The sequence below is a fragment of the Zea mays genome, chromosome 1 (genome assembly GCF_902167145.1).
Source record: "Zea mays cultivar B73 chromosome 1, Zm-B73-REFERENCE-NAM-5.0, whole genome shotgun sequence".
Classification (NCBI taxonomy): domain Eukaryota; kingdom Viridiplantae; phylum Streptophyta; class Magnoliopsida; order Poales; family Poaceae; genus Zea; species Zea mays.
In genome coordinates, this window is record NC_050096.1 from 44,882,391 (window position 1) to 44,904,369 (window position 21,979).

Consider the following 21,979-nt stretch of genomic DNA (forward strand, 5'->3'; position numbering starts at 1 on the left):
TCAGGATCACTCAAGTCTCCCAAGTGTACACCGGAGAAGTTTGAGAAAAGTCCCGATGATGAAGGTGGAAAGAGCTCATAGATTATGCGGTACATTGACATTGGTGGGACAAACTCCATCAACGTAATCAAGCTTCCTGAAGCACAAGAAGAAAAGGAAAATTAAGTTAGTGTAGCTTTATTTTTCAATTTGTACAACCACAACCATCTTAAAAAGCCTTTCTCAATAAAACTGTGGGTGGTACCGTCTTACCAGCAATGGCGCCAAATGTAACCAGCAAGAACACATAAAGTAATGATATGTGAAGGAAGTAGCAATAGATAATATATATTTGGAAACAGCTCAGCCCCATTTGCCTAGAATGCTTCTTCTCCTTGTTCGGCAGCCTAGGATTGGAAAAGGTTGTTTGAGAAAAATATGAGTTACATGCTTACAACTTCAGACATGTGATAGCCAAACCTGAATCAACCAAAAGCATGTATGAACAAATGCAAAGAACCATCTTGATAGCGAACTTACAAACACAAAGAATAATCAACCAAAGGCATGTCTTACTGCTGCTTTATAAACTTTCTTAAATTACAGTCTTGCTACCAAAATAAGAACCATACACTGTATACAACAGGAAGCTCTAGTAAATGGCAGAATAGTAGTAGTAGTCAAAACTGACCGATTGCGCTCATTCAAACACTACTCTGGATACCTGCAGAGTAAAACAGACACTGCTAGTATAGTAGTAGCTGTCATTCTTCCCTAACCTCATAGTCAAGCCTCTCTCTGTAGATTATTCACATAACATAATATTTATCACTCAACTGGTAATCATCGGTGTGTATAACACAATATTTACCAAAATAAGAACCAACGTCGCCGGTATGGGTCCGATGAGGCCGGGATTGGACTTGAGCACGATCTGCTCGAGCGAGGACGACGACGTGAACAACACGGGCGGCAGCTCGACGGGGGCTTGGGTGGCGCCGAAGCAGCAGAAGATGGAGAGCGTCCGGAGGTGCGGCAGGCCACGCAGCGAGGTGGGGTCGAGCCTGGCCTCGGGCCTGAAGGGCGGGGTGGCGACGTCGGGGCCCAGGTGGAGGCGGGTGGCGCGGAGCACGCGCGCGTCGTCGGACACGAGCTCGCACTGCAGGCCCGACCATGATGTATTGGTGCAGGGCCATGGGTGGAGCTGCGACCACGCCGGGTCGCCGAGGAGTTCTGCCATCACCCGAAAGATGGCTACCAGCTCTGCCCCTGGCAGCTCCGGCGTCGGTGCGTCCCCTTCGGGGATTGCGGGTGACGGGGATCGCAGCTGGGAGGGTGAGGAGGGCGCGATGGGGAGCGGAGCAGAGGTAGCTGGGAGGGTGAGGAGGGTGCCATGGGGAGCGAAGCAGAGGGGGAGGATGTTGGGGTGTGTGGGGGGCAAAACCGTGCACCGTGAATGCCTATACTGTAGTCTTAAGTAGTAGTAGAGATAAAAAATTTATTATGTCGTGTGTACTATAGCTAGGGGCACTAGGGCTTGGAGGGGGCAGCCGCCAGCGCTGTGCTGTGACCTATGAGACTTGGAATGAGGCACAAGGCACAGTGCAGGAAGCCAACAAGGCTAGAAGGTGGTGACAATGTTGGGGAATTAGTAGCATTAGACGTAGGGTTTGCTCTTTGATGTGTAATATGGGCTAGGCAAAAAAAACTCTAGGTCGATTTTGGATATCCAACGGATAACCCGCGGGTGGAAGGTAATATCCTAATCCGTGCCCGCTCGACTTCAGACGGATACGAGTTTGACACATGGGTCAAAAATGTATCCATACCCAGCTCCTTCGAATCGAATATCCGAATCCACAGATTAAATTGCCGTCCTTATAATATAGAGGTAGAAATTTAGAGAAAACCATTGCATATCTCTACTACACCTTAAGGGTACAGCGAGGGCGTCCACAGCATCACCGTGCCCCCGCCGTCCCGTGTGCGTCTTCCTCCACGCATCACACATGCCACACGCGCGCCAGCAATCGCCCCCGGTATCTCGCCCGCGCCCCACCAACTCTGCCCTTGAACCCGCCTGCCACCAATCTCGTCGCCGGGTATCCCGCCCGCCACCAAACCGCGCCCCCTGTCCTCGCCCTCGACGGCGCTGCCCTTTGTGATGGTGCCCTTCCTTCCCCAGCTCCCCCAAATGCTGCCAAGTCCCCCACCAACGCCGCCCTTCCTTCCCCGGCAGCCCGCCCCCACTAGCTCCGCGCTCCGCGTGCCCCACCAGCCACGCTAGCTGCCGCCGGGATACTCACCACCTCCGCGCCCCCACCAAACCGAAAGGCGAGATCCGCCGCCAGTTCCACGCTCCGCGCGTCAAGAGCAGCCATCACAGTGATGCCGCGCGAGGGAGAGGAAGGAAGGCCGCGTGAGTCGCCGCAGGGAAAGCTGCCAGGCATCACCGTAAGGTGAGATCCGGTTGCGCGTGAGGGAGAGGAAGGAAGGCCGCGTGAGTCGCCGCCGAGAAAGCCACAGGGAAAGCCGCCAGTGTGAGTCGCCGCCGGGAAAGCCGCCAGTGTATGATGGTTCGGTCATCCAGATGTGGGTGGCGTACAACGTTGTCACTCATTTCCTCCTGCACTGTACCGACTGCAAGGCGCAAGCTCACTGGCGTGTTCGACCTCCTGAAGATTATGCTATACAAGGTATCACCTTGCACCCTAGCTCGTGGTCGTGCTCGATTAGGTTTTCACTCCATGAGCTGGCTGCTGAGTTGTTGTTTCTCCGATAGGTGTGCGCAAATGGCTCATCGGCGCTTCCCGATTGGGAGATGGAGGCCAGCATCATGGAGTTCTACGGTAAGCCACCCACTTTCTTCCTTGAATAATTGCCCATAAGTGTCGATTCTGACTGCGTTACGTAATGGCAAACATCGTTTTCCTGTAGCTGTTGCATCTTCTAAGTGGCATCACCGAGCTGGACGACAGGAAACAGAGAAAATTGTGCCTGAAAAAATTTAGGAGCAGGGATGAGCATTTATCAGAAGTGGACACAAAGAGGGAGCTTGAGTGTGGGCTCTGCATGCGGTGCTTTGAGTATTGGTAATAGCTCTTTTCTCCTAGCTTAAAATCATGCATAAAGTTTGATTTTTTGTAGGCTCCACATTTAAACAAATTTGGTCATGTTAGCTTATGGATGGCATAAAAGTACTATTTCTCATGGGTTCTGAAGCAGAATTATAGTCAAGTACTTCTCGTGTTGAAACTATGGACTGGGAAACATGACAAATTTGCTTTTAGTAAAATTACGAAGTGTTGTCTTTTTTAAAAATATTGGTGTCATGTTTTTTTAATGAAGCAGTTTCAATGTATGTGGTCGGTTTGGAGCATTTTTAGGAGACATGATATGTGGGATAGAAAAGCTGATGGAGATAACCTAAACATAGACAAACAGCCACATACCTCCAGCATGGACATTCCAGTAGTAATTGAAGAAGCTGCCAACAAATACAAAGCACCATATCTCTGCAGGACAAATCAAGATAATACACTGCTAAAATAAGTTGTATTAGACCATTAAAGTATGAGCATTTAGCTAAGAGTTGCCCTGTGTTTTTTGTTTTACCCATGATAACTGTCAGTACAAGTGTACAACAAATTTTATAGTAGTACTTTGGAGGACAAAACTGGTGCTGGTCATTTTAGATATTCGTGCCTCTCAAATACCTTAAGATGGCTTGAATTCTTATTGTTCATATACATTATCGTTTTTAGGCACACAATAATGAACCTCTACAGATTGTTTGTGGTTATCATGCTCTTCCTCAACCACCTCATGGTGGTGAACTTGTATTCCACACCCTTGAACATGTCCAACCTCTGAAATACTCCTGGCCTGGATTACCCTTGTTGGGTTTTGTAGAGGCGATTTGAACATTTAAAGTAGATACTTGACCTATCATGACTCTAGCCTGCAGTATCATTCCTCCATTTCTCTAATCTTGAAACTTAGAATATAGATCAATTTACATTTGGCGACTGCAGAAGAAGCTCAACACTCAAGACCTTTTCTTATGATATAATATTGACAACCAAGATTTTCTTCTATCTTTATTTTTTTGCTGTTTGTGAAATTCCACAGATAAGACCTGTATGCTCTGGCGTGAGTTATTTTTCTCAATCAACAGGAAGAAGTGAAGTGAGAGATTTCATTAGTTCTTGAACCAACCAAACATTTTTGAACTGTAAATACAGTAGGGCACTGTAACAAAAGTTTATTAGAACTAAAGAAACACCAATATTTTAGCTACTTTAAGGCAGGTCCATTCAAAAAGTTTTGTTTCTCACCCTGCTCAGGCTTTGTACAGTCTTTTTTTTGTTTGCTGACGCCTTCCTAGGAAAGGGGATCTTCTGCGACGATAGCGATGAAGACGAAGACAGTGACCAGGTTCGTACTGGCTCTTAGCTGTGTTCTCTCTCCCTATTCTCCTTCTATCGGATCAGTGTTTTGAAAAAAAAACTAATTTGATTATTTGACCATGTCGCGACACCACATTTTTTGTGGTGCTGGATTGCTTTCTCGGGGAACCAGGAGAGGGAGGTGAACAAGGAGATGGTTGTCTACCTTATCGATGCCTCGCCCAAAATGTTCACCCCTGCCACCACCTAGGTGAGGCACAAGTACTCTAGCCACTTAATTCGACAATCTGGGTACCATTTTTATGTCTCTTTTTATCTGGGTATGAATTGTTTATGTCTCTATTGGGAAATTAAGACCTGTGAAGTTGCATCATTAAGTTTGTTATAGATTTTTGCTACTAAATAACAACGTAAAATTTCTTTTCAGGGCAATGAAAAGCAGGAGACACATTTCCATACCATTGTTAACTGCATCACAGAGTCTCTGAAGACACAAATTATTGGTAGAACTTATGATGAAGTCGCAATATGTCTCTTTAACACTGTAAGCTCTTTCTCACATCAGTAAGCATACACCTGTCACATTTGCAGTTCTATGTTAGATGTAGATGAGTTGCAGTATTTTGCTTATTTTCTTAAAAGTGAAATAATGAGCTGACTATGCAACTGTCTTTTTGTATTAGTTATTAGTTATTGTCAATGCTAACCATTTCACTTATTAAGTGATAATTTTGCACATATATTAGTATTACTCAAGACGATATTATGAAGTACAACTGTGTAAATGTTCTTACAATAAATAAAATTTAGAAGGTGCCTGGATTTGTTTATTAGACAATAATATTTTAATAACAGTTTGATGAAAAACTACAATTCCAGATGATGCTCCAGTTCTGCAACTTCTTTCCGACAAAATGTCCACTCATATATTTACAACTCTATAAGGGTTTAGTGTGGGCGTCCACACCCCTTCACCATGCCCCCGCCTCAGCCCCCGTCAACCACGCAAGGACTCCAGCGTGAAAGTCGGGCCCGTCGCCGGCCTTGCATCGTCGCGACACACTCCGTGCCTCCCTTCCATCATCGCTCGATCGCGGTTTCGTCGCACTCCTTCCTTCGATGGCACTCCTTTCCATCCTCGATTCCTCCTGCCCCAGCACCGGCCAGCCTCATCAGGTCATTCCTCCTCGCTGTGCCCCCTCCACCGTATTCAACCACCTCTTCCTCGGCACCAAACGTAGACGCCTCCTCCGCGATGCCCTCAGACCGCCCGTCCTCGCCCAACATCTCCTTGCCGCATATGCCCGCAGCGGCTGCCTCGCATCCCGCCCGCACGCCACCTCCTTGCACCCGCGCATGGATGCCACTGCACGCCTACTATGGAAGGGGGACGCCTACTATTGAAGCTCCCATCCACGATCCCATTCCAAATCCAGCTTCAAATTTGCCCCAATCTGCAGTCAACCTTCCACCCAACATCTTCCCCTTATATATTGTTGTCTCTGCTATAAAAGACTTGACAGAGGCGAGGCCTCCAAACCACTACCACTCTCCACCGATTCACTGGAGTCGCGAGACGTTGGAGGCCCTGAGACGTTCAAGCCTCATCTGCAGTCTCCTCCAAAGAGGTGAGTCTCACTTAATGTTTGGTACCTTCTGTTTTTTGGGAATGTGGGTTCATTTTGGATGCTTCCGGGGCAGTGGTAAACACTTTGCTCTGTATATATTCTTGCATCTCTTTAATGTAGGTCCACAAATGATTTGAGAGCTGTAGGTCTACAAATGATAATGCAACAAATTCTGATTCATGCATTTCTTTACTGTGTGGAGGCCATTTAATTACGCCTATTTGATTTGAGAGCTCGAGTAGACAAGATCATGTAGGCTCTGAAATCTATCTTCTGGAGGACCAAGGCCATTAAAGTACAGGTACTCTTGCTCTGTATATATCCTACGTTTGGGTTACTTAATCGGTGATTGTGTGATCTTGTAGTTATGGTCCAAAATTGTATATGGCACAAAGATGAGTTTGTTAGTTCCTAAGTTCATATAATGTAACAGATCTATTTCTGTTAATTGGAACATTGCAAAAAATGATATTTTAGCTAATGAGGGTGCCAGCCGCCCAAGAGACCAAATCTGCATTGATTTCAAATGTACTTTGATATTCAATCCTTGTGGTCAGTAAAGCATATGTTTCAAAAGCAGGCCTTGTTATTTGCCCGACAATTCTTTTTGGTGAACACGTCCCCTTGATGTGGTGTTGAATGCCTCACTGATTAGATATTGACGTGATCTTGTTTGAATTAAGGAGAATTATTATTGATAGTTCTGAGATGTCTGTTCTGGTTTGATTTAGTACTTATTAACAATTTGGTGTCTATAGCTTTGCTAACTTGTGGGTTTTCTCTTAGGGTTCTTTCAGCAGCAATGGCCTCACTATTTCTTCTAAATTACCAAGATTCTCGGACATGTACACTCTCACGATAGCAAGTGTAGACCCACAGTTTATCGTAGCAAACAAGCCAATCCATTTCACTAAGAGCGTGACAAAGTGGTATGTGTCAAGTGATCTTCAGTTTAGCACACTAAAAATTTTTAGTCTCTAGCAGATGCATCTCTTGTGAAAATTTGAACTATAGTGTATTTAATTGTATTTTAAATATTAAATGTCTACTATCCAAAGTGCAGTCAACTCATACCCCTGTCAACTTTAGGATTTCGTGATTAGATGTTTTATGTATGATGTACCTAAAACCCATATATGGTTTCCATAGCATCTAGCTGAATTAGATGGCTAACTACTAGCCGAGGGTGTTCCAATCCTGAAGCTAATAGATAGTTATGATAAGATAAATGTCCTTACTGCTTGTCTCTTTTTTCTTACTCATATTTCTCGCCAGTAAGAATTGTTGGTATGAATATTTGGGAAATAAAGCATTATAAATACAAATTTCAAATATTATAAATAGCATAGAAAGTCTGTGATGAAGGTGTTGCAAGCGCGACATCCCCATTTGTGGGCATGTGCTTGCACAGAAAAAATGGCGAGCGGTGTTTTCGCTAGCCTCGTGTATCCATGGAGGCGCGCGGACTATGGAGTGAAGTGCGCCCGCGTGCTTGCAGCGGCGGTGGCATGACCATGCACCCGCACATAGAAGAAGCCGGTGACGAAGGCGTTGTAGTTGTTGCCTCCCCATTTGTGGACATGTACTCCACATATTACTTTTCTTTTTTGTAGCTATATACATGTATATCTGTCTTGTTGCAATGCTAAATTTTAGATTTATAAAATAGGGTATGAATCTTATGAGAATGTTTTTCTAATCTCCTGATGTGCATATCTATACTACTCCTTGCTGCCCGCCCTGAAGTCACAGAGCCCTTCTTCTTCGCTCTGCCACCCACACCGTGGCACCTCGCCGAGCTCCGCATCGAAACTGCGTTGTTGCCTTCTCCGTGCTCTGCGTTGAAGACATGCAGCGCAAGCGTCGCTGCCTCATCCCGGCCTCCTCTAGACGCAAGACGACAAGAGGATGCTGCTCGAGCTGTCCCCTTGGATCCCACGCCGAACGCCCTGTCACCTCCGTCGACAACATCAAGCTCCTGTCCCTCCCCCACCTCACTGCAATAGATTCTTCGGTTGTGGAACTTAGGGAGAGTTTTGAGTCGTGGTGGTGTATAAAGCAGTCGTCAAGCACAAGCTCCTCCAAAGTACCATCAGGATCCTACAGTAGAAGAGTTAGCCAAAACACTCGATTGTTGGCCATCAATGAATTATTATATCACGGGTTGTAAATATGTAAGTATGTGTTCATTTCGAATGTATTTATAAAGGACCCTTCTTTGCAATCCTAATGACTGATATTTTGCAGGTTCTTATGCCATGAAAATTCAACGAATGTCACGCCCTTTTCGTAATAGATCATGTTAAAAGCATGTGACTTTTATCGACTTTACACCGACTCAAGATTGGTGTAAACACATGCCATACAAGAGGTTTGCGGAAGCTATTATCATGGCCTCAAAGAAATATAAGATTGCTTACAACAAGAAACGTTCTGGATGGGCGGAGGATATCTTTAAGTGGGAACATACAATTCAGACTGGTGTTCCAATTGACTTAAGAGGGTATTTTCTTCGTACCTTCTCAGCAGTTTAATTTTTTTATGATAATCATTGTATAAAACATAGTTGGCCAAACATTATTCTATAGGTTTAATACCAGCTACCTCGTTCTACAAGTTATGACCATGTGGGGGAATGACAGACGAATGAAATTTGTTGGGGTGAGTGTAGTACGTTCGTTTTATGTTCAAAACATACATTCCAGCTACCTCGTTTTACAATATAATACGTTTTGTTCTCTTATGTCTTTGTCTGTAGAATGCAAATATTCTTCGAAGGAACTTTGTGATTGATCTGTTAAGTTATGAGGACAATTCGTGCCGATATGCCATCCCTGCAAACATACAACAGAGACTTATCGATATCGCTAAAAAGGATTAGCTGATTAGTGTACGGTTGTCGACACATTTGTCTGTAATTAAAAATTCTAAATTATCTTTTTAGAAATAATTTGTGTGATATTGATAATGAAAAACACGGATTTTGCATATTATATAGTGATGTTTGTCGTTCCGTATCAATGTTTCATACAAATCTTTTATTTCCGTCGCAACGTATAGACACATACTTATAACAATATAACACACATATGTACATAATTATCGTGTTATTATACGGTTCCGTTGTAACGCACAGACACTCACCTAGTAGTCTAAGAGGACTCAACCTCGAAATCACTTCCTCATAAGTATTGGCCTCAACCAATAACCATATGAGCTCCGCGAAGTTGTTGTATAAATGCACACTATGATCTATTTAATACGGATAGAACAAAAAATATCTACTCTAATTAATCATGTATTGCTACGTGGAGTTATGTCAAAAACAATGATAAAATTGGACTTGGAGTAGTCACCAATCATAAAAGGTTGAAACTTTTATCTAAGATTGTCCGCATCGGTTCCTTCTAAATTTATTCCTCTATACCTATATTTACGTCACGCCAAAATTTTACCCCGATTACTATAAATTATTTCCCTACACTCCACTACAGCTATAAAATATCATTTCTTTTACCTACTTATTATTTATTATTATTTTTCTTCAACTAACAATTACTTATAGGCATAAAACACGAGATCGACATGATGTTTAGCGCTCACCACATAGAACGAGGGAGAGAAAAATACCGCCGTGTAGGGCGTCCGGTGTGGCCTTCACGGTGCTCCTATTGTCGGCATGCAGGAGAGAGGGAGACAGGAGGACCATGCGCTAACTTGTTCGTTTAATTTTAATTCATACCAACTTCTACTATTTATAAAATATTTTATCTTTATAAATTATAGTTGTGGCAGTCTTAACAACTGAAACGAACTGTCAGTAACCTAAATCCTAAATGAATGCACATGCACAAACGTCCCAATGGTTCTCTCTCCTCATGCTCGAAACGTACAAAGCAACGCGAATGAGGACGATCTTGACATTTGCGGGCAATATTTTATTTCCTCTATCTCTCTCCAATTTGGATTTTTCGGGTCATCTGATCCTTCATGCAAAAGTTGCCAACGCTGAAAGGCTGAAGCCGTGCAGCAAGCACAAGCAGCGCTAGGACGGTATACACGCACAACACAAGTAGTGCGTTCCCAAAAAGTACTAGTTTATATAAACATTTCCATTTTATATAATAAATAAAAGAGACAAAAGAACACAGATTCCACGCATGTCGAACAGGAGAAGTTGTATTTTGAAATATATGATTTTAACACTAAAAAGCTACTTCTGCAAAGGTTTTATTTCACAAAAAATTATAACTAATTATATTACTCGGCTTCTCATATTCTAAGAGGGTGTTTAGTATAACTCTACCCCACCTTTGAGAAATTCTACTCCAAAATTCTAGATGGAGCAGCTCTGCTTCAGAATTTAGGTTGATTTCTCATAAGCAGTGATGTATAAATAACTCCAAACTCTATATCTAGGTTGCTTTTTTTTAGAGTTTTCGAAGCACTAAAAGAGATACTCCAAAAATTGTACAACAGCTTTGAAAACTCTATAAAGTTTACAAATATAGAGTTAGGTTGTTTGGCAGGCTCTGGTCAGCTCCGTAATATAGTTTTGCTCTAGAGCGATATTAGAGGACCTTATATGCTAGAGCTCTATTCTTGTTTTATACGGTATTTATAACCTTTTATTTTCTAAATGACGTGATCTATTTCTTAATAATATAATATGACTCAAAGGTTGTAGCTATAAATGTTTTTTATGGTCCCAAATATTGTAAATGATGTATTATTTTAATTTTTATAACTAGCACTTTTTATTAAAGATGCTTCACCCACCGTTTAAAACGAAGGAAACAACTCAAATTTGGGCGAATCAAATCCAAGATAATAAAATCGCACGACTTTACGCAGTCCATAACTAGCGCGCATAACAAACGCCACCGCCTCCCACAGCACGAAACCTTCTCTCCTCTTCTCGTTCTCCCCCTCTATAGTCCTCCGCCGCCTCCATTGCCTTCTCTTGGGCTCCTCCCCGTATCCCGGGACTACTAGTCCAACCTCCCAATTCTGCGGCACTCACCATTCGACAAGCACTGAACCCTACCCCACCCACCAGTCCCCGCAGCCGCGCTCCGCAATGGCGAGCGGGGCGGCTAGAAAGCGCCGCCGCAAGTCGTCGCCCCCTGCCGCCGCCGCGGCTGCACGGGACGGGAGGAAGCTCCTCGTCGGCGAAGTCGTCGAGGTGAGCGCCATCCGCGCCGTCGTTTGCGATGAGGTCCACCGCATTGCGGCTAAGGGCGATGGTCCGCGGGTGATGGGCAGGGTGCCTGGGTTTTCGATTTTATTGCGTTTCCAATGCTTGAGGTCACCGCCCATGATCAGGGTCGTGACCAGGCGATTCTCGGTTAACCTTGATACCGAGCATCGGCCGCTCCGCTGCCGGGGATGATCGCGAGGGCATCCAGGTGGTTATTGGTTAGGAATAACATGCTTTTGTTAATCTGCGGCGAAGTGGGTGCTTAATTACGTATTTCCATGTATTTTTTAGTTGCTCTGCGGAGTTTATATTGGGTGGTTGGTGACTTGGAGCGACCTTAACTCCCCTATGCGGAAATGCGACAATATTAGTAGAAGGTTCTGCCACATAGATGGCTATCAAGCCGCAACAGCGATGCGGCAGTGAGCCTTCTTTATTCACGTGCAGATAGTTCAGAATCTTGGCTTCTCGCTTCATCCCTCAGTGAGTTCGGGTAGTATTATTATTGACATCTAAGCAAGGTGGCTAATTTGTAATAGGTATATTTCTTTGGATTTGTGGCTGATGCCAGTTACCTCTGTGGGCTGGCAATTGATGCCTGCCAATTGGGCACCCTTGTATTAGTTAGGTAGGAATTACTTAATTGATATATCACTTTTTATTCTTTTGCGATCCAATTTGATGCATGTACCGATTGAATTTGACCTGTCTGTTAATGAAATAGTAACGTTTTACTATCCCGTTTAACACACCCCTTGTGTAATTGTGTTTCCTTCAGGATTCCAATGTGTTCATTGTTTTTATGATGATTATGGGATATGCTAACCCCTAGTTTTCTTTTTGCACTGTCACTATGTGTGCCCTCAAACTGTGGATGGAATTGCCCGAGATATTCATTGAGGTCTTTCTATTCTGTAGGTGCTGAGTTGTGATCAAGGACTACGTGGCTCCTGGCATAAGGCTATTGTTATTGGTATTCTGGAAAATGCTCGCGCAGTCAGATATACTGATTTCATTGATGAAAATGGGTCACCTCTTGTTGAGAATGTTCAAGTGTCAGATGCCATTGATGGTAAGTCAAGTATGCCTGAGGAACTCATTCGTGGCAACATTAGGCCAATGTGTCCACATCAAGCACTGCAGGTGTCTCATGCAAGCTATGGACTTTGTGTTGACGCACTCATAGAAAGTTCCTACTGGGAAGGTGTTATTGCTGATCATGCTGAAGGCTCTATGGAAAGGAAAGTCCTTTTCCCTGATGAAGGTGATGAATGCATTATAGAAGTTGATCAGCTACGTCTTACTCAAGACTGGGATGAAGCTACAGGGGAATGGAAACCACGTGGAATCTGGTCATTTCTGCAGATACTTTTGTCACATGAAGAGAGAGATGGTTTACCTGTGTCAATCAGGCAGATATGGTTTGACTTAAGATCCAAACCTTCTTTTAAGACTGATGCCAAAATGTGGATGTGTGGAACAGAAGATTTTTGGGAGAGATCACTTGCAGATGTCATTGCTGAATTGTGGTCTCTATGTGACAAGCCTACCCTAGATGGATATCAAGTGGAAGCAGTTCAGAAGGATACAGTTGAGACCACTGTCTTGGATAGGCTGGATCCATTCCAAGCATTATCAGAATACATCTCATGCTATCGGAATAATAGGAAAAATGCTCTTATCAAAAAAGAGTGGGCAAAGCAACACCTTAAATCTTCAGGATGGACCTTTCTGGATGACAGACCTAAGAACAAGTTTTACATCTCACCTGATGGTAAGCGGTTTCCATCTTTTCTAGGAGCATGCCAGGCGTGTTTGGCTGCAAAAGAAGCAAATGGTTACCAATATGATCATACAGAAAATTTGCATCTAGACAGTATGAGTCTGGTGCACAAGAATGCATGCTACAACCAGACACACATGGATCTTGCCTTGGTAAAGAACAAGTCCAATGATAAATGGATCACGAGCCCATCAAGATCTTGGGAATTGGTTCAACTGGATGCTGAATTTTCCCCACAGATAGTTTCCCTTCTTGCTAGTTATCAAGATGGCACAACTGTCCTTCAGAGGACAATTGATAGAACTCTGAGTGTGAAGCTGAAGAAGCATCTATTGGCACTGGGTTGGAGTATTAAGTTCAAAAAGGACGAAATTCAAGAAAATGGCCATCATAAACACACTACAAGATACCGGTACGAGTCACCTTATGGGAAGACTTATGTTTCTATCATTCAGGTAATATGCAGTTTGATAGTTGGAGGCGTTAAACAAGATGACAGGCCCAGCTATCGGACAGCAGCAAAAGGTGCTCATTTGACAGTGTCAACTGGCCTGGCAAGGCTCAATAAACGTAAACGAAGGGATAAAACTGATGCTCTTGAAAAATACATAGACTATATGAAAACTGATAAGCAAAATTCCAGGAGGAGGAAACTGTTGAGATCAAATGCTCAGAAGTTTCTCAAATCTGCTGGGTGGAATTTTTGGTTAAAGAAAAAGTCTAGAAACAAATTGGAGTTGAGGTATGGTGCTCCACATGGCAAGTCTTACAGCTCTTTAGTGGCAGCATGTAAAGGTTACTTGGAAAATGGATATCAGGAGGACAGTGATGCAGACATTAAAATCGCCAACCATGGTTCTGCTGATGGTTCTATGCGTCCATCAAAATTGATAGCACTCAGCGGTGGATTAAAGGATTCAAGTAAAATACAGGGTATGCCTGTTGTAGACAGATGTAGCAACATGTTTACCTTGTCTGCACATCATGGAAAATGTAGGAAAAGAAAACCATCTTCAGTTTCTTTGAACAGTGCACGAGTTCTTTGTTCACATGGACAGATCTTTCCCTGTCGGCATCACGTGAAGACAGTTTTGTCTTTGTTGGTAGAGAAAAATATTGTGGTACCAAGGGATAAGGTTACATATAAGCGAAGTGATGGACCTGGTATAAAGGAAGGTTCCATCAGCAGAGATGGAATAAAATGCATGTGTTGTAATGAATTATTCACTGTGGAGAATTTTGAGGTTCATGCTGGGAGCAGTACACCATTACCTTCGGCTCATATGTTTTTAAAGGATGGAAGGTCCCTATCACAGTGTTTAGTTGAATTCATGGGTGGAAACAAGCCCAGAGATCCACTGCATGTGCGCTTGAAGGGGAGTAGTTCTGATCTGGAAAGTGATTCGATATGCTCTGTGTGCCATGATGGTGGGGATTTATTACTTTGTGACAATTGCCCATCATCTTATCATTATGATTGTGTCGGCTTGGAGGTAGAGGTACTCCATTATCCTATGTGTGAATCTATCTACTTAGTCTCTAGTTTCAATCTGCTAGTACCTCTATTGTTGCAACTTGCAAGCTTCCAATAAGTAGCCTGGTAACATGACAGTTTTTGCTTCCATTTGCTTTAGTTATATGGTTGTTAGTTTTTGATGAATATTCTTGCTCAAGTCTCAATCCATATCATATTGGTAGTGAGAACTTATGATAAATGTTCCTTCTCTTTTTTGAGTATGATGAAGAGCATGTGCATTATATCATTCCTGTGTTTCTTCAGTTATTTCTGCACAAGTTCTTTCTATTTACACTTGCTTTAGGAAAGATATTTCAGTTGCATTCTGCTTTTGTAGGCCATTCCAGAAGGAAGCTGGTATTGTCCATCCTGCAGATGCGGTATTTGTAACTTGAGTGATTATGATCCTGATATCAGCCAATTCACTGAGAAGACCATAGTGTACTGTGATCAGTGTGAACGGGAATGTATGCTTATTTCAACAATTATCTATAAAATGTTCCAGATTTTTATTGTGATTGCTGATTTCTTTCACTTTCTTTTGGTAGATCATGTCGGTTGCACTAGAAATAGTGACCATCAGCTTATCTGCCGACCAGAAGGTTGTTGGTTTTGCAGCAGGGGATGCTCAAATGTATGATATTACTTAATAAAAAATGCTACCTTTTACCTGAAATGACTTTCGAATATAATTTGAACTCATTCTCATTATGATGTCTTTCAGACACACCAAATGATTGATTCTGGTGTCCCGTTCTATCGTGCAGGTATTTCAACATTTGCAAGAAGTCATTGGGAAACAAGTTCCAACTCCAATCGAAGGCTTATCTTGCACTATCTTGAAATTTTGTAGAGCGAACGGCAGTGACCATGGCGATTATGATGATGAGATAATGGCAGAGCATTATGGCAAGTTGTGCATTGCAGTTGATATTCTTCATGAATGCTTTGTTACTATTATCGAGCCTCGCACACAGAGTGATATTTCTGAGGATATTGTCTTCAATAGAGAGTAAGAAGTACTCCTGTACCATTTCCTCCATGCATCTGGTTTTATTTCACTTATAATGATTATTGCACTAATTACTCCTCGTGTGATAGACTGTGAATATTCTATAATAGTTGATGTTTTATTTGTATTACAAAGAATCAAAACATAGACCCCTTTTATTAAAGTTTAGATGTTTTATACTGAATTTCTCAAATAGAGGTACACTAACAGACTAACTGTAGTTTTGCAATGCTCATCAGCAAAGTTGTTCTCTTATTTTTCTGTCCCCTTTTGACCTTGCACATTCTGAAAATTTGGTGAAATACCTGTGTTTGGTTATATATATATATTCATATTATAATTTTATATATGTTTGATGTTTTGTTGCCCATTATTTATTGGTCTAGTGTAGATTGCTGAGTAGCTTCTGTATCTATGCTTCACAGATCAGAACTCAGACGACTAAATTTTAGGGGATTCTACATAATACTTCTCCAGAAAGGTGGTGAACTAGTATCTGTCGGCACTTTTAGGTAGTATAACCTTCACAACAGTTTTCCGTAGTAATTGAACTTTCATTAAGCATTTTTGATTCATGTCTATTTATTTCCTTCCCTGATTAGGATTTGCGGCCAGAAGTTTGCTGAGCTGCCTCTGATCGGTACAAGATCTCTATACCGTCGTCAAGGAATGTGTCGACTTCTAATTAATGAACTGGAAAAGGTTTGTACTTGATATATTTTAAAATTATCTGGAATGGTATTTTTGTTTAAATATCGCAACAAAAGTTTGTTTCAAAAAGAATTGTAACAAAAACGTTTCCATTTGATTCCTCAAATATTCCTTCCATTTCCATGGTGTTTGCTGAATAGTTCACTTTCTTTTTTTGCTTACCAGTTGCTTTTAGACTTGGGGGTGGAAAGACTTCTATTACCGGCAGTTCCTGAACTTTTGCAAACATGGACATGCTCATTTGGTTTCACAGTTATGTCAAATTCTGAGAGGCTTGAGTTGGCAGGGAATAGCATTCTCAGTTTCCAGGGAACCACCATGTGTCAGAAGATTTTAAATGTTGCACACAACATTTCACAAGATAGAAGTATTCCATCAATGTCCAATTCTGAGAGAATGGGGTTAGCAGAGAACATGGTGGTGAAGAAGGCATTTATTCCATTGACAGTGGAGCCAGACCATCATGTTGATTTGATTGTGGAGCCTGAGCTAGTAATGAAAATTGAGAATAACAGCAGTGAGGAGGGTATTTCTTCAATTGATCCGCTGACTAGTATGCCAGACCCTCAAGTTGGTTTGGCAGTGGGGCCAGAGATGGTACCGGTAAGTCGGGAAAACAAAGATAAAGAGGGTATTTGTTTCATTGATGCTCCAACTTGTCCGCCAGATCCTCAAGTTGATTTAACAACGGGCATTCATGAGCAATCATTTGTCAGGTATGGTTTCTTCTGTCGAGGTTAGATGGGATTGGCTTATGAGAATTCCATTCATTCTTGCTTGACTGAACTCAAAGAAACAGCATTGTCGAATTTGCAAATGCTACATAGACTTGATCAGTTGATCCCAATAGACAAATAACCAGTTATTATTGATCGAAACATAACCTGCAGATATTCTGTAAGACATTACATTCTTCTAGTTGGCGATCTTGTTTACTACTTACATTCACGAGTCAGCTATTGTAATGTGGAGTATATCTACACGTGATTGATTTGGTCTCTGATTGTATATTTAGAATTATTGTACGGCTGCTGTAGATAGAGACTCAATCAATCATTACGATTTATAGATAGAGACCAAATCAATTACGGTAGATCTTTCCTTGCAAGCCACAATAGGGGTTATTCATATCCCATATAAATACAATTACGCCTCCTACAGGAGGTAGAATGCTTACTAATCTTGGCGGTTTACTACATGTTATCGGAGCCACCTACAACAACGTATCTAGATCCATCCTACCGACACCACAAGTTGCCATGTCGACCTCTTCCTCGACAAACTCTGTCGCCGCTCCTCTTGCCGACTTCATCATCACCGAGAAGCTCTCCAAATCCAGTTACCCTCTATGGAGGGCACAAGTCATGCATGCGCTTCGTGGTGCATAGCTCGTTGGCTTCATTGATGGGACCAACATTGCCCCCGCCACTAAGATCACCGTCAAGGTCAGTGATAAAGAAGTCAAGCAGGCCAATTTAGACTAATTCTTAATGGGTAGCTATATAGCAGCAATGCTCGGCTTCCCTATGACCTCCCTATCACGAGAGGTTCTGATCCAAGGTAACCAGACAATTACTGAATACATGAGCAAGATGAGGTCTCTTGCAGATGATATGGCTTCCGCTGACAAGCCAATTAAACATGAGGAATTGGTGTCATATATCCTAGCGGGATTGGGTATTGATTTTAACCCCGTCGCGACTGTCGTGGCCACTTAGATTGAACCAATTTCAGTTGGCGAATTATTCTCGCAATTGCTGAGTTTTGAGGGCCGCATGGATCTCTTGCAAGGTGGAGCACAGGGTTCTGCCAATGTTGTCTGTCTTGGTCGTGGCGGAACTGGCGCTACTTTGTGTGGTCGTGGTGCACCACGTGAATGGTCTGGCGACCCACGCGGTCGTGGACCTTTGCTAGGAAGATGTGGACCACCTGATGGGAGGGACTACTTCAACAGCACCAACGGTAGATCGCCCTGTTAGGTATGCGGGAAGACAGCACAGGACACCTTCGACTGTTGGTACATGTGTGATGAAAGCTACACATCAAATAAGAATGAGTGCATCAACAACTACACAAGGGTACAATGTCGACATAAAGAGGGTACAATCTACGATATAGGAACACACACTCTAACACAAGAATTAACAAGATCCGTGACACGATTACAGAAGGGTATTCGTCAGCCTAAGATTAAGACGGATGGTAAAAATACAATATGGATATTTCACCTTAACTGGAGAAACCCAAGACTTAGATGAGACCATGGCAGATGAAAAGTGGAGGCATGCAATGAATGAAGAATATAAAATTGTCTAGAAAAATAGAACCTGACATCTAGTACCATCGGGAAAAGGTAAAAATATTATTGATTACAAATAAGTATATAAAACTAAGATAAAGGTTGATGGTGGCATACATAAATACAAAGCTCGTCTTGTAGCTAAAGGATTTAAACAAAGTATGAAATCGATTACGAGGACACTTTCTGTCCGGTGGTCAAGGCCATTACTATCAGAACTCTTCACATCTAGGTGTCTCAAACAACTAGATGTGAAGAATGTGTTCCTTCATGGCATTCTTGAGGTAGGCGTTTATATGAAGCAACCACTAGAGTGTGAACACAAGTCTCTCATTGTATTTGCACGTTAGATAAAGCTATTTATGGCTTAAAATGAGCACTCAGAGCATGGTACTCAAGGTTAAGCGAGAAATTACAACATCTTGGATTTATACCATCTAAAGCCGATGCATATATGTTGATGACATTATAGTCACTGGCTCTTCATAAGAAGCTGCCGCTGCCCTATTGATGATCTTTATCCTGATTTCGCATTAAAAGATTTGAGGTGGCATACACTATTTTTTTGGAATAGAAGTACACAAGTAGGGATGACAATTTAACCCGCAAACCCAAAACCCGACGGGTACCTGACCCGGTTGGTGCGGGTATGTGTGAAGATTTTGACCCGCGGGTGCAACCCGCACCTGACCCGAAGTTTCGTGGGTGTGAGTTTCTATTTCAACCGCGGGTGACCCGCACATGACTCGAAATTGGGTTCATTCTTTATTTTGCGCAAAAAATGATTAAGATACAATATTAATTATTTTGGATAAATAACTAGGCTAATGATTCATGAAATATTTTGTTGCTGCTCAATGTGAGAAGACTTAAAATACATAGATATAACTCAATTATTGGGGGTACTTAATTGATTATAGCTTAATTATTATTTAAAAGTGTACACTATGTAAAACACGCGGGTGACCTGAAACCCACCCGAAACCCGACGGGTTCGGGTGCAGGTTTGGAATTCCACCCGCGGGTGTGATCGCGGGCGGGTTTATATAGACTTCACGAGTGCGATCGCGGGCGGGTTTTTACTCCACCCGACCCGAACCCGACTCATTGCTATCCCTATACACATGGCACGTGATGGAATATATATCTCACAAGGTAATATGCCTCTGATATATTGCATTATCAGTTAATAAGGTGGGTGAGTTTCTACATGCACCTATTGATATTCACTGGTATGTGATAAAACTAACCATTTGATATTTCAACCTCACACAAGTGTTGGACTTAGAATAAGACAGTCCTCTTCCATGACAATTAGCATGTTTTCTGATGTTGACTAGGTTGCCAGTCTTGATGATAAGTCTACCGGGGAGTTTTTGCTATTTTTCTAGGAGACAATCTTATGTCCTGCCCTGGCGCGCTAGAAAGCAAGCCACAGTGCCAAGATCAAGTACAAAGGTTTGATGATAAGTCATTGGGGGTTTTTTACTATTTTTCTAGGAGACAATCTTGTGTCCTGTCCTGGCGTGCTAGAAAGCAAGCTACAGTGCCAAGATCAAGTACAAAGGCTGAATATAAAGCTTTGGCAAATATAACTACTAACATTATGGGGATCCAATCCTTATTAAAAAAAGCTAAGTATTTATGCACCCCTTGCACTAAATTATAGTGTGATAATATTGGTGCTATTTATTTAACAGCTAACCAGTGTTTCATGCCCATACCGAAAAAGATCAGAAGAATTTCGGTACAATCTTAACCTATCCAAGTTATGATTGAAGGAGAGTATTAGAATCTTAAATATATTTACACATGATTGATCTAGTCTCTGATTGTATATTTAGAATTGTTATACAATCTCTATAGATAGTGAACAAATCAATTACGGTGTATATGATGGAAGGAGTGGCGACCTAGGAGTAGGGCTTGAAAATAAGCTCGAGGCTCGCGAGCCGGCTTGAGCTCGAAGCGGCTTGGCTCGGAGTGACTCGCGAGCCGAGCCATCCTTTTGGGCTCGTTGCTGTAGCGAGCTGGCTCGCGAGCTGTGCCAAATTACTTAATATGTAGAATAATGATGGATATTGGATAATTTTATAGATAGTCAGTTTGTTCCTATAAGTTGCATGCACCAACCAATTCAACCTAAAAGGTTAAGCTGATGGAAGGAGGTGGACAATTCACTTATATTATATTCTAACAGTATAGATAGAGAGACCAAATCAATTACGACGGATCTTACCTTGTACGCCACGATAGTGGCTATTTCTATCCTATATAAATACAATTACACAGCCTCTTATAGGAGGTAGAACACTTTCTAATCTTGGTGATTTTCTACATCAGCATCTTGTTTGTATTCCCTTCATTCCAAATTCTAAGTCGTTTTGACTTTTCTCGATACATAACTCTTTGACTATACATATGTAGATATAGTATATAACTAGAAGCATAGTAAAAGCCATGTATCTAGAAAAGGTAGAACTACTTACAATTTTGAATGAAGGGAGTAACAATTAGTGATTTCTCTAGTAACTTAATCAATAATAATCATTTACTACAATTTTGAACGTATTTTGCATTTACTTGGTACTGATTGTGTTCCATTTCTAGTGCTGGTGCAGATCAGTGCAACGAGAATTGCACTTTGAATATAACAGTATGTATATGCTCTGGTTAACTTCCTGATTATTTTTATGGTAGCTGATTGTGTTGCTTATGATAACGCTCCCTACATTTTGCAGCCTAACACAGCTTCAGGATTGGAATACAAGTTCTCAGGAAAATGCTATGAGCGGGTAAAAAAGGGCGCTCGCCCAAGGAATGTCTGGCTTAGAATCTCGACCAAATAATAACCAAAGGTAGATCTAGTAGAGCTACGGATGAAGGATGCTTAACTTTCATGCAATAAGCTTTCAGCCATCGCCTTGGCATTGTCCAAGTTCAAGTCGAAACTAACCTAACCTGGTTACGGAAGCGTGTGATTGTGTATTTCCCACGGTGTAAATTAAGGACTATCCAACTGATAACATACTGTCCAGCTACGAGGAAAATAAGATTATGTTGGAGCAATTTCTGGTGATGGTTTTACCCTGATGTGTCATATTATTATCAGTTCTGTCGCCATACTGTTCATTGGCTCCTTTGTTCATGGTGAATCTTCTGAGTTTACTTTCGATGAGCTCTATCCTGGTGTTCCTTTGTCGCTCTCATGCGCGTCGTCTTTTGTATTCCATATCTCTTTGGCACTTTGCAACCCGTTTACTTTGTTGTACTTCTTTCTGCACAAAGAAGCCATAAGTACTGTGGTGGCTTGCAACTTGTGATGGATGGTTTGTTCCACCTCCATTGGATTGTAGTTTATGTCATCGCTCTTCGGTATCTCCATTTCTATGTCAATAACTTCACAAATATTTGGATGAAGTGAGTATAAATGACTTTTTAT

The 21,979-nt window shown here is 42.1% G+C and overlaps 3 protein-coding genes, 1 non-coding gene and 1 pseudogene across 13 annotated transcripts; 4 read left to right on the forward strand and 1 right to left on the reverse strand.

The window, feature by feature from the left end:
• Positions 1-679: 679 nt before the first annotated feature.
• LOC109940973 (piriformospora indica-insensitive protein 2) lies at positions 680-1,219 on the reverse strand. Its single transcript, XM_020541387.1, has 2 exons — positions 851-1,219; positions 680-703 (listed from the first exon to the last, which is right to left on the reverse strand). The coding sequence occupies exons 1-2, from the start codon at positions 1,217-1,219 to the stop codon at positions 680-682; spliced, it is 393 nt and encodes a 130-aa protein (XP_020396976.1).
• An 878-nt stretch (positions 1,220-2,097) lies between these two features.
• LOC100274183 (E3 ubiquitin-protein ligase - ATP-dependent DNA helicase pseudogene) lies at positions 2,098-6,522 on the forward strand (annotated as a pseudogene). Its single transcript, NR_158633.1, has 7 exons — positions 2,098-2,675; positions 2,762-2,828; positions 2,917-4,416; positions 4,561-4,638; positions 4,816-4,932; positions 5,268-6,016; positions 6,137-6,522. The product of NR_158633.1 is annotated as an E3 ubiquitin-protein ligase - ATP-dependent DNA helicase pseudogene (transcript).
• On the forward strand, positions 6,213-9,029 carry LOC100303814 (uncharacterized). Of its 2 annotated transcripts, NR_158632.1 has the most exons (6): positions 6,213-6,317; positions 6,803-6,945; positions 7,763-8,190; positions 8,264-8,519; positions 8,605-8,677; positions 8,775-9,029. NR_158632.1 is itself a non-coding variant. In NM_001365839.1 (4 exons), exons 2-3 carry the CDS (start codon positions 6,860-6,862, stop codon positions 8,184-8,186), a joined length of 510 nt encoding a protein of 169 aa, NP_001352768.1. In that variant the 5' UTR covers positions 6,213-6,317; positions 6,803-6,859; the 3' UTR covers positions 8,187-8,190; positions 8,264-8,705. The 2 variants fall into 2 exon arrangements, 1 of the variants encoding a protein (NP_001352768.1); NM_001365839.1 differs by lacking the exon at positions 8,775-9,029 and having other exon boundaries at positions 8,264-8,705.
• A 1,850-nt stretch (positions 9,030-10,879) lies between these two features.
• Positions 10,880-21,624, forward strand: LOC100384354 (uncharacterized). 8 transcript variants are annotated; one of them, XM_023300244.2, is made up of 10 exons: positions 10,880-11,201; positions 12,135-14,492; positions 14,853-14,982; positions 15,064-15,149; positions 15,283-15,527; positions 15,953-16,039; positions 16,130-16,229; positions 16,404-16,954; positions 21,159-21,193; positions 21,279-21,624. In XM_023300244.2, the coding sequence occupies exons 1-10, from the start codon at positions 11,097-11,099 to the stop codon at positions 21,281-21,283; spliced, it is 3,702 nt and encodes a 1,233-aa protein (XP_023156012.1). In that variant the 5' UTR covers positions 10,880-11,096; the 3' UTR covers positions 21,284-21,624. The 8 variants fall into 8 exon arrangements, 7 of the variants coding, with proteins under 7 accessions (XP_023156012.1, XP_023156011.1, XP_023156007.1 ...); XM_023300243.2 differs by having other exon boundaries at positions 10,886-11,201; positions 12,135-14,498; XR_004849999.1 differs by having other exon boundaries at positions 10,898-11,201; positions 19,878-21,193; positions 21,279-21,606.
• Positions 17,870-18,008, forward strand: LOC111590717 (small nucleolar RNA Z247). The gene has a single exon (XR_004855758.1). It is a non-coding gene; the product is annotated as a small nucleolar RNA Z247 (small nucleolar RNA).
• Positions 21,625-21,979: the final 355 nt, after the last annotated feature.